At 46.2% G+C, this 15,863-nt stretch overlaps 1 protein-coding gene across 1 annotated transcript; it reads right to left on the reverse strand.

Moving 5' to 3' along the window:
- Window positions 1-4,122: 4,122 nt before the first annotated feature.
- LOC136576963 (hydroxyacylglutathione hydrolase-like protein) lies at window positions 4,123-15,778 on the reverse strand. The gene is made up of 9 exons (XM_066576634.1): window positions 15,638-15,778; window positions 14,044-14,159; window positions 11,406-11,470; window positions 11,082-11,199; window positions 10,867-10,975; window positions 10,464-10,567; window positions 7,742-7,843; window positions 7,191-7,270; window positions 4,123-6,354 (listed from the first exon to the last, which is right to left on the reverse strand). The coding sequence occupies exons 2-9, from the start codon at window positions 14,146-14,148 to the stop codon at window positions 6,186-6,188; spliced, it is 852 nt and encodes a 283-aa protein (XP_066432731.1). The 5' UTR covers window positions 14,149-14,159; window positions 15,638-15,778; the 3' UTR covers window positions 4,123-6,185.
- Between the last annotated feature and the right edge of the window lie 85 nt (window positions 15,779-15,863).

Consider the following 15,863-nt stretch of genomic DNA (forward strand, 5'->3'; position numbering starts at 1 on the left):
TGTTTTAAAATAAAATGCCCACAGAGGCAACGGGCATCCCTGTCCCGGGTTCATGCTGCACTTGGCCTAGCATAACCCTGGTGACAGAATCGCGTTAAATTGTTAGCTTTACAATGGACACTTCATTTTTAGGTCCAAATTTCTGTCCTGATGAATTTCTTAAGACCTGTATAGCTGGGGGACATTTTTTATTTTTTTTTCTCTGATGCAGAGCTCCAAAAAAACCTGCATAGAGAGATGATACAGTTCTGTATACTTGCAGCCACCACTAGGGGGAGCTTACTGAGGGCTTATTTATTATAGAGCTTTTCATTCATCTTTACGTTGAGTTATGTATTCATCATTGTCTTCGTACTAATGTACTTAGCAGTGATGTTCTCCTTATTAGCGAATCCAAGGTGCTGTTCCTGCACACGTGTCCACCTCCTGTATCAGGTGACGTCAGCACCTCCGAGCCCTGGATGTAAAGTGCTCTTCAGATCTCCATAACTACCTCTGATTGTATAATGAATGATTTGCTGTGTTAATTGTATTACTTTGTAACAAAAGGTTGTAAATAATAAAATATTTGCAATTCTGTATTTTTGCAACTGTTCATAGAACATCACATTCTGCAGGTGTGGGGGGGGGGGAGGACTGCAGCTACCAGCATGATCTGACAGCAGAAGGCCTTCCTTCCCCTATGTGTGTAGTATATAGAGATGACATAGCAGCAGTCTACACCCAACAGCTCAGACAGCGAGGAGATCCTGCTCTCCTATTTGTGCATTGTATGGAGAAATCATAGCAGCAGTCTGCACCCACCAGCCCAGAGATGGAGAATACATCCTGCTCTCCTATCTGTGCAGTGTATGGAGGCATCATGAAAGCAGTCTACCCCCACCAGCTCAGGCGAGATTGAGAATTTGAGATGGAGCCAGGTCTGACAGCAGAAACCCTTCCTTCCGCGTGCGCGCAGTATATATAGATCCTGCTCTCCTATGTGTACAGTGTATGGAGACATCATAGCAGCAGTCTACACCCACCAGCTCAGAGATAGGAGAGCAGGATCTGTGCACATAGAGAATAGATCCTGCTCTCCTATCTCTGAGCTGGTGGGTGTACACTGCTGCTATGATGTCTCCATAGACTGTGCACATAGAGAATAGTCTATGGAGACATCATAGCAGCAGTTTACACCCACCAGCTCAGAGATAGAGAATAGATCCTGCTCTCCTATGTGTACAGTGTATGGAGACATCATAGCAGCAGTCTACACCCACCAGCTCAGAGATAGAGAATAGATCCTGCTCTCCTATGTGCACAGTCTATGGAGACATCATAGCAGCAGTTTACACCCACCAGCCCAGAGATAGAGAATAGATCCTGCTCTCCTATGTGTGTAGTGTATGGAGACATCATAGTAGCAGTCTACACCCACCAGCTCAGACGAGATTGAGATTTTGAAGTGGTGGTGGTGGGGTAATGCCAGTTAATGTTACATATAAGCCGTAGGATGACTGGATAGATGGGTGTTTTTGTGCATGCGAAATCTGTGCCTAAAACACAGAATAGAACCTATTGATTTCAATGGGTTCATTCTCATAAGCGCATTTTGTTAGGAACCTTCCTGCGTTTTTTGCAGCGAAACTGCCTTATAAGTTGATGGCAAGGGCAACATAATGTGAGAAGGGTCAGCCACTGCGCAAAACTCAGGAAAAGGATACAGCTGGACCTCACTAGGCCTTAACAGCCAATCCATTCCACAGAAAGGTAGTGTCATATGCACGTGTGAACTGGCTCAGCTCGTGCCATCAGTACGGTAAAAAGCGCTGACACTCGCAACGTCCTAATACCTGGCTCTTCAAACATCGTTGGTGCACAAATACGGTGTGGCGAGCGTATTTGCGCTAATGCTCGTCTGAAGCCGTCCTCACTCTGAAAAGTCAGTGTGGGTACGCTTTAACTCTGTGAAGATCAGCATTCAGTATAAAGGGGGATTTACGATGAAAACAAGTTATCCCCTATCCAACGCCCTGATCTCGTCCCGGTTTTCATTCATTAAAATCCAATGTGTAATTTAAGGGTTCTCGATACAGAAAGCAATGACGAAAGTAAAGGCTTTTATTGTGAAAATGACCATTATATACATTTATTTCTCTCCGGTTACACACCTGTAAAGCCTTTCTTGAAGAACATAACTGCTGGAACAAATAATACAGTTTGCTTGGGGTACAATACAGACTGGGAAAGGGACTGGTTTAAGACCGAGGAGTCCTAACTTCAGTAATCCATTAACCCCTTCAGTAGCAGGTTTATTACCATGTCAGCGCAGCAAGCCCTGGAGATTTTCCTGACGTAATTCGAAGTGGCAAACGTGTACAGTGGCACAATAATTGTGTCCTGGACAGTATTTCAGCACTAGAGCTGTCCACAGAAATCTTCCAGGGTATTACTGCATGGTCAGTGCAGCAAGCCCCAGAGATTTTGCCACTAAAGGGGTTAATGGGCTTCTATGGTTTGTGTAAATAAAGCATAATCCTTTGCATAATGAGATTTTGGCCAGTTATTTACTAGTTGCCTGCCTGCCATCGGCCTCTGGGCTACCAATCTCTAGTGCATTACCATAGATTACCCTTTCTAGAGAAGAAAAAGAAAACCCTAAAAAGTTCACATTTTAACAGGCCCCATCTAAATGTATTAACCAAAATCTGATTACTACAGCAATAGGGCTTCTCTAGTCTCGTTTTGAACAAGTGAGTGACATCACTGCTAGCTTATTGGCTCTTGTGCAGCCTGTTTAGAAAGGCAGATACATTTTCGGCTCATTCGTTGAGAATCGGTCAGTCTTTCACGTTACCAGATGGAAAAGACTGAACAAGTGCGGTAGAAAACAGGATGAGAAGCGAACGAGCCAACAATGATTTTTATGCCTGCATTAAGTGAGTGAGAAACGAATGATTCTCGTTAGTCATTGAACTGCGTTTAGACCGAATGATTATCATCTAAAAGCCCCCTAAGACAGAAAAGCCTCATTGTCCCTTCCCGACCCTCAGGTCAACCTTTCACGAAAGGTTGGTTACTATGGGGTGTGCTGTCTGACAATACCAGTGTATCCACAGCAACCAGGCACAACTTTAGAAATCTGATTTTCAAAAAACAAAACTTTTCGGCGGAAGATCGTTTTAAGCAATTAAATGTAATTCACACTTAACCCTTTGCAATCCAATTTTGGATTCACGATTTCCTAGGGAACTTTTTTTCTGCCATTATACAATGGCACCATCTGCTGGTTAGAGCCAGTACTGTGGTATGGGACATGCTGGAGAGGCTCCCGACAACAGATCGGCCAGTAATATATAGTAAGAATACCCTGCCGGAGCTGTACAGGCTTCAATCAGAATGTTAAAAGACAGTGGATTGGAAAGGGTTAAATTAGCTCACTACTGCTACAGTGTTTCTGTATCTTTCTGTTGGCAGTGTTACTACATCCTTGTCATTTACCACAAGACCTCAGCTACACTGGTAATTTAGCACCGCTGCTTAGAACAATCCCGTTATAGGAATGTAGATCTAAACGGTAAGAATCCTGTACTTCACAAAGTACTTGCAGTTCTTTGCTGTCCCTTCGATCCGCTGGTTCCGGTTCTGTTTTCAGACGTCCACCATGGCCCAAACAATCTTCAGACTACCTAAGCTCCAGTGTATTGGTAGTTAGACTACCAAAGCATTATACCTGTTTTCTGATTGGCCAGAATTGTTCATATGATCAGCACTGCCCAATCACAGGGCAATGAACAATGTGTATTAGAAAGTTAAAAAAATAGCTACAGCCATCTCTGACTGAAACCGGGGTCCCAAACTGATGGATTGGAGAGGCAAAAGGGAAGAACTGTAGCCAGTATACCCCCTCGGGACAAAACTTTGTCCCAAAACTGGACGATCACCTTAAAAGTGGGAGGAGTCACATTTCAGAATAAGCACCACGCATTTTAGCTGCTGGTTTTCAAAGGTTTCTGCATAATTAGATCTCTATGTGACTATCATATAATCTATGTGCACCAGCTGAGTATTGCATCTCCTAGTACTATCTTTGTGGTTTAGAAGGGACCCTGCGGTCTGTTGGGGATGGGGGGGGGGGGGGGGGGGGGGGCAAGAGTATTACCTGCTGCCCTCTGTAGGTGGTGTCCTGCTGTGGTTTCATCAGTTCCCAGGCCCTCTTTAGTCTCCCATCAGCAGTGCTGGTCAATCAGAAAGCAGTGTGTAGAGTCCCGGGGCGCTTTCCTATGTGGTAGAAAGTTCCATCACAGCAAAATCCACACCAACATCCTCATGTCGTACCTATAGCTTTTGGCAGCCAATTTGTTGCACAATTGTTGTGGATTTCATCATTTGCAAATAGAATTCAATATCCATATGTTTAATATGCAGATGTCGGTGCTGAATTTACCATGATGAGTTTTTCCACCATATGTGAAAGCACCCTTAGATTACCAATGCATTAGGTAAGGGCTGCTTCACACTGTCGAGGACAATATCGGCCCATCGCCCTCTCAATCCTTGTGAAACCCCTGGATGCGAGGCATCCCTTCACCCCTGCCCCGGCTGAAGGGATTCTCCACGGGGATGAAAGGATCCCCTTTCACAGCCACACCAAAGGATCGCGGAGTTCTCTCATTCCTGCTGCCGGCCCCATGGAAATTAATGGGCGATATCACAATAGGATAGGACATGCTACAAAATGTTACACAACATCACCTGGGTGAAAATATCTCAGCTGAGAATGAAATCATTGGTTTCATAATTCTGCGTTTTCATTCACTCACGCATCGCACTATTTTCTCACCAGTGTGAAGCCATCTACCGGGCCCCTCATGGTGTAGCCATCTCAGGAGACGAAAGGGGCCCGGATGGATCCACAGCAAAATGCAGCGTGACATAAAATATTACTCCGGTCTCTGGAGAAATGGTCTCCAGGATTGCGGGTTTATGAATAATACCTCATTCACATCCGTGTTCGTCACCTCCATTATAAGAGTGGAACAATGCTAGTTACAGCAGTTTGGGATCGCTCCTACACCAATGGCTTCTGCTGGACCTCACTGACGAGGTTTGTCAGGTTTCTGTCCCGATGTCCAACGCTTTACCAGACTAAATAGCACATTTTGTCTGACTTTTTTTAACCAAATCTTCGACAGAATCTCCAGCCGGAGCCTCTGATGCAGATGTGAATGTGGCTCATTGTGGGATGACAGCTAAACCTACTCTACGATCACAGCTCTGCTACATCGGTAATGAAAATCACACTGACTGCATTCACTTGGCAGAAAGTATAAGGCTGATTTCTAATGATAGAGTGATACCAGCGTGACCACCCAGTTTGGACTAAGAGTGGAGTAAGGCTGCCTGTCAATGGGCGTTGCAATATCCCGCGGCGGATCTCCCATCATGGGAGCCACCGCTACAAGGGAGCAGATGCCAGCTGACGGATGTCCGTGGTGAGCCTATTTGACAGATGGGCTCACCGTGAAGAATCGCTAGGATTCTCTGCTCATGAACAGGGAGGCTGCGCGAAGAATCGCTAGGATTCTCTGCTCATGAACAGGGAGGCTGCGCTTTCAATAGCGACACTATGGAAATTGTTCACTGCGTTTCCTGCAGCCGAATTATCGCCACGGAGAACGTAATGAAAATTCACCCATGGACAGGAGCCCTTACGGAGCTTCTATTGAGTATAATTAAAGGGGTTGTCCAGTTGTAAACTACTGATTCCTACCTTAGGATAGGCCACCAATAGTAGATCGGTGAGGACCTGCTGCTCAGGATCCTCTCTGCTCAGCTGTTTGCTTGGTCGCTGCACTTGTGCATGAAGCTGATGAAATCACCAACTCCGTACACAAGCACCCCAGCCCAGGGAACAGTTGAGCGGTAGACACCATGCTGGTCTATCCCAAGGACAGGCCATCAATAGTTTACTACTGGAAATCTCTTTAATTTCTAAAAGCAGGTGATTGATCGCAGATAGTCTCCAAAAATCGAAGAAGTTCTCCATTCACCGATGGAACAGAGCTGAGTTTGGCATTTACCTATTTAGCTGCACTCCTATATAAGCAACTCTTTGCCTTGAGAAATGTTAGCTTCAGTGATATAATACTAGCACTGGCCACTTATTCAGGAAGCTCCGCTGTTACTTTGATATGGGATGTCTATTTTGGAGCTGCCGCTGACTGGTTCAGGAGACCCCACTGATAGGCCAGGAGGGCGGGGATGGGTAGTCGATCTTTTGGCTTTTTAAATTCGTCATTTTCTTTCCGTAAAACTCTCATGACATCGACTGGGTCCGTCTTCCCCGTGAACTTCTGAACAGATTCCTCCCTGTTATAAAAAAAATAAACACAGGGACTTAAATCACATATCGCATCTTGATGAACCAAAGACGTGAGCACTATGAACCTGCCCTCCTCTGAAAAGAATGGGACGCCAATGGCGGAGCTGCTAATTTTGGCATTCTTTGGTGAATGCCAATCAATGCCAGGATGCTGGGCTGTGAGCACAGGTCCCACTACGGGACGTCTGACCCTCATGGAGTCTGTATGACACTTTGGTGGTCATTGTGTAGGGCTCTGGCAGCGCTCCTCCTGTTCCTCCGGTCCTGATGTTGGGTTGATGCCCTTCTGTCCAGCTCTCATATAATGACCCGTGTCCTGGGATCTGCTCCATGCTCCCAAGACCGTGCTGGGAGACACAGCAAACCTTGTGAAGACACGTATGTATGTGGCATCCTGGGGGTGGCAGGGCTACCGGTACAACCTGATGGGCTGCAGGTACCCCATATGTACCAGAAGTGACAAGGACACCAGCAAAACTAGAGCGGAAGAAGGGTAGAGGAATTGTACCGGAGGGACAACAGGACACCGGAGACTCCTGTTGTCACTTTCATTTGCACCAAAGTAGGTGAAATTGATTGACAATCACTTCTGCTTTCTAACTGGACAAATTGATATCTCTGTGACTCCTAAGTGACTCGGGGTTATACTGTGATGCCTAAGGGTTCCCCAAATTGTTTTGAGCAGTGTTTAGTGTACAGACATGTCAGGATTTAGCACTGGTGGGGTCCGTGCCCCACTGACTCCTGTATTGTGCTCTATGGCTCAGAGATGTAGGTAACGCTGCTGGGTTCTTATACATTATTCACTTATTGTACGGCTCACCTCACTCTCATGAAGGGGTTATAAAGAAATTCTTCCTCCAGGCTGGAGGGGACGGTGGGAATGTCATCATCATCTCGAGCCTAGAAAACAGCACACATAGGTAACATTTTTCAGCTTTGTTCCATTTCTAAACCGACTTGTCTCTTATATGTATTATTAGGAGGAACAACATGATGTAACTGCTGCTAATATGGATATTATAGTGCGGGGCTTCAGCTTGAGACCCCATCTATTAGACAGGAGAGCAAGTTATACAAGCACTATGTAGGAGAAATGGCTGACAGGCTGCGGCTGTGGGACTCCCATGAGACAAGGCCTGTACATCACTTGGTGCTTCCATCTGAGTAGAGGTTGCAGTTGCACCCATGCCCGGACTCCTGTCAGGACAAGAGACATGATAGTTTGGGGAAAGTAATAGGCTGAACTGTATTTATTCGGCCTTACATAATATGTTACTATGTATGTTAGGTATCAGCTGGGGACAAATACCCAATTGCTAGAGTTACACAATATAGTCAAGATTATATCAAGTACCCATCCCAGTTACCCACCTTAGCCCAGGCCAGTTTCTCCTTAACATGTTCGTTGTCTGGTTCCACCTTTAGGGCAAATTTCAGGTTTCGCACCGTGTACTCATGTCCACAAAACACTTTCTAAAAAGGAAAAAAGGTAAGTATATTTCAGGACACTCATCTATCTTAAGAAGTGATTGTCAAGTTGACATATTTTTAAAGGATATGTTCATCCTTGAGAACATTACATTACTTATCCTGAGTTACAGCCTGTATTATACTCCAGAGCTGCACTCACTATTCTGCTGGTGGAGTCACTGTGTACATACATTACTTATCCTGTACTGATCCTGAGTTACAGCCTGTATTATACTCCAGAGCTGCACTCACTATTCTGCTGGTGGAGTCACTGTGTACATACATTACTTATCCTGTACTGGTCCTGAGTTACATCCTGATTATACCCCAGAGCTGCACTCACTATTCTGCTGGTGGAGTCACTGTGTACATACATTACATATCCTGTACCGATCCTGTGTACATCCTGTATTATACTGCAGAGCTGCACTCACTATTCTGCTGGTGGAGTCACTGTGTACATACATTACTTATCCTGTACTGATCCTGAGTTACATCCTGTATTATACTGCAGAGCTGCACTCACTATTCTGCTGGTGGAGTCACTGTGTACATACATTACTGATCCTGTACTGATCCTGAGTTACATCCTGTATTATACTGCAGAGCTGCACTCACTAATCTGCTGGTGGAGTCACTGTGTACATACATTACTTATCCTGTACTGATCCTGAGTTACATCTTGTATTATACACCAGAGCTGCACTCACTAATCTGCTGGTGGAGTCACTGTGTACATACATTACTTATCCTGTACTGACCCTGAGTTACATCCTGCATTATACTCCAGAGCTGCACTCACTATTCTGCTGGTGGAGTCACTGTGTACATACATTACATTGTCCTCCGTATAATTTTGTGTCATCTGCAAATATTGATATTTTGCTGTGCAGCCCCTCAAAGTCAACGGGACCTGGGATTCCCAGCCGGTCACCCATACTGGTACTTGCCAGGCCTCAAGCTGGCTGGCGGCCACGATCTGACGAGAGCAGGCACATTCAGCTTAGAATGCCCGTTGGTGGAGTCACTGTGTACATACATTACTTATCCTGTACTGATCCTGAGTCACATCCTGTATTATACTTCAGAGCTGCACTCACTATTCTGCTGGTGGAGACACTGTGTACATACATTACTTATCCTGTACTAACCCTGAGTTACATCCTGTATTATACTCCAGAGCTGCACTCACTATTCTGCTGGTGGAGTCACTGTGTACATACATTACTTATCCTGTACTGATCCTGAGTTACATCCTGATTATACCCCAGAGCTGCACTCACTATTCTGCTGGTGGAGTCACTGTGTACATACATTACTTATCCTGTACTGATCCTGAGTTACATCCTGTATTATAGTCCAGAGCTGCACTCACTATTCTGCTGGTGGAGTCACTGTGTACATACATTACTTATCCTGTACTGATCCTGAGTTACATCCTGTATTATACTGCAGAGCTGCACTCACTATTCTGCTGGTGGAGTCACTGTGTACATACATTACTTATCCTGTACTGATCCTGAGTTACATCCTGTATTATACTCCGGAGCTGCACTCACTATTCTGCTGGTGGAGTCACTAGGTACATACATTACTTATCCTGTACTAATCCTGAGTAACATCCAGTATTATACTGCAGAGCTGCACTCACTATTCTGCTGGTGGAGTCACTGTGTACATACATTACTTATCCTGTACTGATCCTGAGTTACATCCTGTATTATACTGCAGAGCTGCACTCACTATTCTGCTGGTGGAGTCACTAGGTACATACATTACTTATCCTGTACTAATCCTGAGTAACATCCAGTATTATACTGCAGAGCTGCACTCACTATTCTGCTGGTGGAGTCACTGTGTACATACATTACTTATCCTGTACTGATCCTGAGTTACATCCTGTATTATACTGCAGAGCTGCACTCACTATTCTGCTGGTGGAGTCACTGTGTACATACATTACTTATTTTATACTGATCTTGAGGTAAAAATCTATATTATACTGCAGAGCTGCATTCATAATTCTACTGACTGAGACTATAAACAGTCAGCAAATCAAATATGCCCCTCACAGCTTAGATGAGGTCCTATAATGCAGGAAGGGCAGTTAGTTTCACCTACATCAGTAACTGTTTATACCGTTATGAAAATGATACTCGAAAAGGGGTTGCGGCATGATGTAAAGTTATCACCTATCCACAGAAGAGGGGATAACTTTCAGATTGGTGGGGTCTAACTACTGGGCCCCCCACTGCTCCAGACTAGGGGTTGCGGTATGTCCTGAAGTGAGGGCGGCATCATTCACACATGTGCACGGCTGCTCCAATTATTGCAAAGGGATCGTAGGAGATATCGGATCTCAAGCTCTTGGTAATCTCCAATGAAATGCATAGCGTGGCAGTGGTGAGCATTTGCAACTGCCTTCACTTCAGAATGCCCCACCCAAGAGGTCGGACCCCCACTAATCTACAAATTGCATGGGATGACTTTTAATCACGCCACAACCCCCTTAAGAATGCAATCACAAGAACAAGCTATGTGCAGAAAATGAACAAGCAGGGGATGCTGGGAGATTTCAGCTCTGGTAGACCTACATCGATCCGCGTGTCTTTGTGTAACGTACCGTCTCGGGGGGCAGTGAACCCAGAGTTTCTATCAAGTTTTTGTACATCTGTTCAGCTGTCCCTTCAAAGAACTGTCCACAGCCTCCAACGAACAAGGTGTCGCCTGAGGGAAGGGAACGAGTGTTATAATGTGATGGTGTGAAAACTCTTTGCAGGATTCATGAAGACGGTTATTATAAACTACCACTTGGACAGCATTCCCCGGCAGCTTTCAGGGCATGCTAGGAGTTGTAGTTCTGCAGCACCAAAGCCATAGGCCCATCATGTGTCGCAGTGTAAGCGCGTCTAGGGTTGTGTTTAGCAGGCGCACAAGACCATGGACAAGACTTTTGGGCCAACTAATAAATTTTACCCATCTCAGGAGGAGAAACTGTCCAAATCTAAAGAATTTACTAAAATCACCTGAGAACAGAGCCGGGTCATCGGGACAGCCATCCTCCCACATGTAGAAGCAGATGTGCCCCGACGTGTGACATGGGGTGAAAAGGCATTTCACATTTATATCCCCGAACTGTGGAGACATTGTAGTTACATTCAGTGGCTGATGGGTCCTACCGTAGTCCTTCCTGCACACAGATGCAGTTTGTTACAATGTATCAGTACTGTACTCACATTACCTTTAAGAGTTGGTTGTGAACAACTCTATGCGTTAGTCCCCCAATCCGGTCATCTGTGCCGTACACATGCAGCTCGGGGAACTGACGGACAAGGTCCGCATTGCCCCGGGAATGGTCCCTAAAGAAGACAAAAGTAGCAATGTAACAATATTAGATTTGTAGCAGATCAGGAAGAAGCCGAAGCCCCTCATTCTTCCTGATGTCGGACCCTTTAAATCAGCCAATTATGCCATAGACAACAGATATATCATCCATATCACCGGTGGTAAGACCCATATTAAAGTGCTGAATGGCCGCCATATGTGTGGCATCGGCCGTACTTACAGGTGGTGGTGTGTGGTCAGTATGGCTTTCAGGTTGGCGTTCTCTTTCCGCACAATGTGCAACAACTGCAAATGAAAGAAGATGATAGAATTCCCTTAGAAAGGACACCTTTAACCAGTGGCCACAACTCCAGCACGTCCCTTTAAATGTTGTGCACTCTGATTAATAGACATGTCTTAAAGGGGTAGTCTAGAGACTGGGCATTTTTTCAAGTTTTCACAGGATGAGTGTAAAAGGTGCATCAGAGAGGGTCCGACCACTGGGACCCCCATCAATCCTGAGAGCAGGGATTGAAACCCCCCACAGTGAGGAGGAGATTGAATGCAGTGGTGGTTGCGCATGTGCAGTGCTGCTCCGTTCATTCTCAGTGGGACTGCTGGGGATAGTCAAGTACAAAGCACTCCACTATTTCTGCCAGCTCCACTGAAAGGAATAGTGTGGCTGAGCATACGCGGCCACGATTTCATTGAATGTAAAGTCACTTTGGAGATTGGAGGATTAGAGAAATGGGACCCCGCAATTCTCGGGAAAGGGGGTAAGTATAAACAAAGGAAAGACATTGTCAGAGTCAGAAGGAGCAAAGCTACGCAACCGGTCGCGCTGTCATGAGGGCATCAAAGCTTCTCTTTAACCCCTTTAGTGGCAGGCCCTGAAAATCTCCAGGCTTGCTGCACTGACCATGCAGTTAAACCATGGAAGATTTCCGTGGACAGCTCTAGTGCTGAAATGTGCAGAGCACTGAGCTGTCATCTGGAATCTTCCGGGGGTTTTATTGTATTGTGGACTCCTATAAAAAACCTGCCCTGTGAGGCATGACATGGTAATAATTAACCTGCCACTGAAGGGGTTAAAGGAGTTTTCTGGGACTTTAATATTGATGGCCTGCACTTAGGATAAGACTATCAGTGTCATATCGGCGGTGGTCCAACTTTCGAAATCTGCTGCTGCAGAGCCTGGACAGGTCCTTTAAGATAATGGAAGGTTTTCTCACTCTAGCTACAGGGTCAGACCCCATTTCTAAGAGGCGTCGGTCAGGCTCTCCGGATCAAGATCCGCCCAATGATATGATGTAACAAGAATAAACTAAAAAGCCCAGATAAGCCCTTTAACCCCTTGGGGGCGTGGCTTTTTCCCCCTTCATTTTCGGTTTCTCCTCCACACATTTATAAACTCCTAACTCTTATTTATCATCGCCGTCGCTGTCTGCGGGTTGTTTTTAGAGGGATGAGCTGTATTTTTCAATGGTGCTATTTAATGTATCCTATTTTTTTAAATCTAAGTTGAGTGAAATGCGTACACACTGCAGCTAAAATGACCTGATAACTTTACTATTTGGGTCGGTACGGTTACTACGATACCAAATTTATATAGTTTTTTTGCTGTGTGACTTTTATAAAAATATCTTTGGAAAAAAATACAATTATTTTCTGCCGCCATAACTTTTTTTTTCCATCAACATAGTTGTGCGCAAGCTCGTTTTTTGCGGGGCGTGCTGTAAAACATCTTTATTTAGGACTCTACATTGTGCCGTTCCTCTATTATTCCTCCTGGAAATGTGTTAATAAGTTGATAACCGAGAAATCTTGAGCACAAACCATAATGGCCGCCACACCAATTGGTGTAGGGAGTATTATCCAGCTTTTCCAGACCCCTGAACGGCAATATGTTAAGCTATATACTGCACTGCACCCAATCAGCCAGATCTGCCATTCAGAATTCCTTCATTTTTATTTGCGTTAGGCCTTCGTTTTTTTTTTATCCATGTGTCAGACGTGAAAAAACGGATGCCCCACGGATACATATTAATCAGTGAGGCAGCACATTAACGAGATTTTTCAGCAGATACAGATTATGTGAAAAACCTCACCGCATGCGCTTTTCTTGCGCAAATTAGGACATGAAAATGCTGTATATCAGATAACACGTGGACAGTTGTCCACGGCGAATTGCGCCCAAATCTCTCAGACACACAACAAGTGCATTGGAGGCCGTAGATAAAGGCTGTGTGGCCCAAAGTACTGCAGAGTGCAATTTCTTTACTGAATTTCACCATGTGGCAATGAGCAGCGGTGGGTGTCACGGCCGCGGATCACAGCAGTGGGGGGGGGTGCAGGTCACGGATACGGTTCTCGGCGGGGGTCATGGACGCACAGTTCACAGTGGTGTGTGTGTGTGGGGGTCACAGACACACGGTTCACAGCAATGGTGGAGAGGGGGGGGGAGTCACTGACACACGGTTCACAGTGGTGGGGGAGTGGGGTCACAGACACACGGTTCACAGCGGTGGGTAAGGGGGGTAACGGACACACGGTTCACAGCAGTGGGTGAGGGGGGTCATGGACACACGGTTCACATCGGTGGGTGAGGGGGGTCATGGACACACAGTTCACAGCGGTGTGTGTGTGTGTGGGGTGACGGATGAGTGGTTCATGGCGGTGGTGGCATGGGGGTCACGGCCGCGTGGTGGGGGGAGGGAGGTACCGGACACGCGGTTCAGCTGCAGTTTGTCGCTCAGAGCAACCAATTGGCGCCACCTTTAGAAAAAGGAACACTGTCTCTGATTGGTTGCTAAGGACAACGAGGCCCCTTTTCCTCTCAAACATTTCCCCTCTGTATACGTATTTTAGAATTTATTTACTTTTTTAGCAACCGATGCATCAACCGCAATGGCGTCCCTCGTGCGCTCCTCTATAACCAGATACATGTAATTGTCGTCCAAGACCGAAATCACCTTTACCTTCATGGTGTATCCACCTGTAAAACACAACATACATGTACTGCCACTGACATGTCCCTTATCACTGCAGGCTTCTGTCACCTTGTGTCGTAATTCCAATCCGTGTCCTGCCTGCCAGCACCGATATGGACGACAACCGGCACAGAGCAACCCGATACAAACACGGTGGTACAGATAGACCCCCCTAAAGCTTGAGGCTGCACTACTGGAAGACAACCTGTTCCCCTCCTCACTTCCATCAGCTGCAGGTTGTCATAGAGACCGTGTGAGGGGAAGTAGTGCAGCCCCAGGCTTCTGGCCTTTTATGGGAAGGTAGATATATGAATATATATATTTGCCTAGGCTGATATAAGAAACACATTTTTATATTACTACTACTACTACAACAGGCCTGTAACTTCATCAGATCTCAGCCTAGAAGGAAGACATTAACAATGGGTTCTCACTGGACGGATTCCCGAAATCCTGCGGTTTGGCCGCAGCGAAAAACAGCGAGATTTCCGCCGGGAGAACCGCTGCTTCAAAACGCGCGGTGGTTTTGAAGCGGCCCGGACGCTTGCTCTTCCGCTGTGGCCGGCACTCCCATAGACGAGAGCGCGGCTGCAGCGGGAAAAAAAATGGACATGCTGCGGTCGGCAAATCCGCGCCGCAGTGGCGGCTTCTGCCAGCTTAGCCGCAGCGGATTTGCCGTCCCATGTGGATGAGATTTCTGAGAAATCCCGTCCACATGGCTGGCTAATCCCGGGATTAGCGGCTGCATGCGGATTTGCCGCGGCGAAATTCACAGCAAATCCGCCCCATGTGAACCCAGCCTTATAATGGGTCTTACATTTTTAGGGCTCGTTCACCCCAGCATAATATGCAGTAATAGAAGCCACTGATTTCAATGGGTTCGTTCACACAAGCGTATTTTTCACACAAATGTTGCAGATATTTTCAGCGGCTGAAATGCGCTTATGCCCGTGTGAACAAGCCCTAAACATCCCAACCACCACATAATGGTTTCTTACTAGGCACACGGGCATATCACCCACAAGCTCCCGGGTTAGAACGGTGGCATGACAGTCACACATGGCTTCCCCGACAGAGCTTCCATGAGTTAGGCACTCTTTTGGGGTCATTACCGCCACGCTCTGGACTGAAGCTATGCCCTGTGTCTCCTGCGGACGTACTGTGCTACCGCCGCGCCATTCCTAACCCCAACCTGCATTACATTTCGGCACTTTTCAAAATGAATTCCAAGCCGGAATTACCCAACAAAATCTAAAAAGCCACATCCAATTCATATCATGACTAGTCACAGACTAAATCCCAGAATGCCTTAATGCCTTGCAGCTATAACCAATAAAAAAAGGGAGTCTGTCAGTTCCTAATATGACCACTAGATGGAGCTAATTGAACCCCAATGGACACCCCACGGACATTATTTGTGGCGCCCCCTGTGCTTGTCAGTCGTGTGACGTCACCATGACCCTCCCACTCCCGCCTGTAATACCGGTCAGAATGTAGATGGTGGCGGCCCGGGATCTCTCCTCCCTCTTTCCTCTCCCAAAACGGAGCCTCTGGACTTTGGACACTTTACATACAGAGATAATGTCAGTTTGACAGCTGAAGGCAGGAGACAGCTTATTGGCTGATGAGGAATCGCCCCTTCGGCTTTGATTGGTCCTTTGCGCCTAGCCCATTAAAGTTTGTCATGAGCGTCCGCCATCTTGAACGAG

This window comes from Eleutherodactylus coqui, chromosome 8 (genome assembly GCF_035609145.1).
Source record: "Eleutherodactylus coqui strain aEleCoq1 chromosome 8, aEleCoq1.hap1, whole genome shotgun sequence".
NCBI classification, from domain to species: Eukaryota; Metazoa; Chordata; class Amphibia; order Anura; family Eleutherodactylidae; genus Eleutherodactylus; species Eleutherodactylus coqui.

Excerpts from the sequence above, each read along its gene's own strand:
- LOC136576963 (XM_066576634.1), bottom strand. The coding sequence starts at position 14,148 with ATGAAGGTAAAGGTGATTTCGGTCTTGGACGACAATTACATGTATCTG. Across the intron at positions 11,471-14,043 it reads ATGCATCGGTTGCTAAAAAA|TTGTTGCACATTGTGCGGAA; the intron begins GTAAATAAATTC and ends TTTCATTTGCAG. Across the intron at positions 7,844-10,463 it reads GTTCACTGCCCCCCGAGACG|AAAGTGTTTTGTGGACATGA; the intron begins GTACGTTACACA and ends TTTCCTTTTTAG.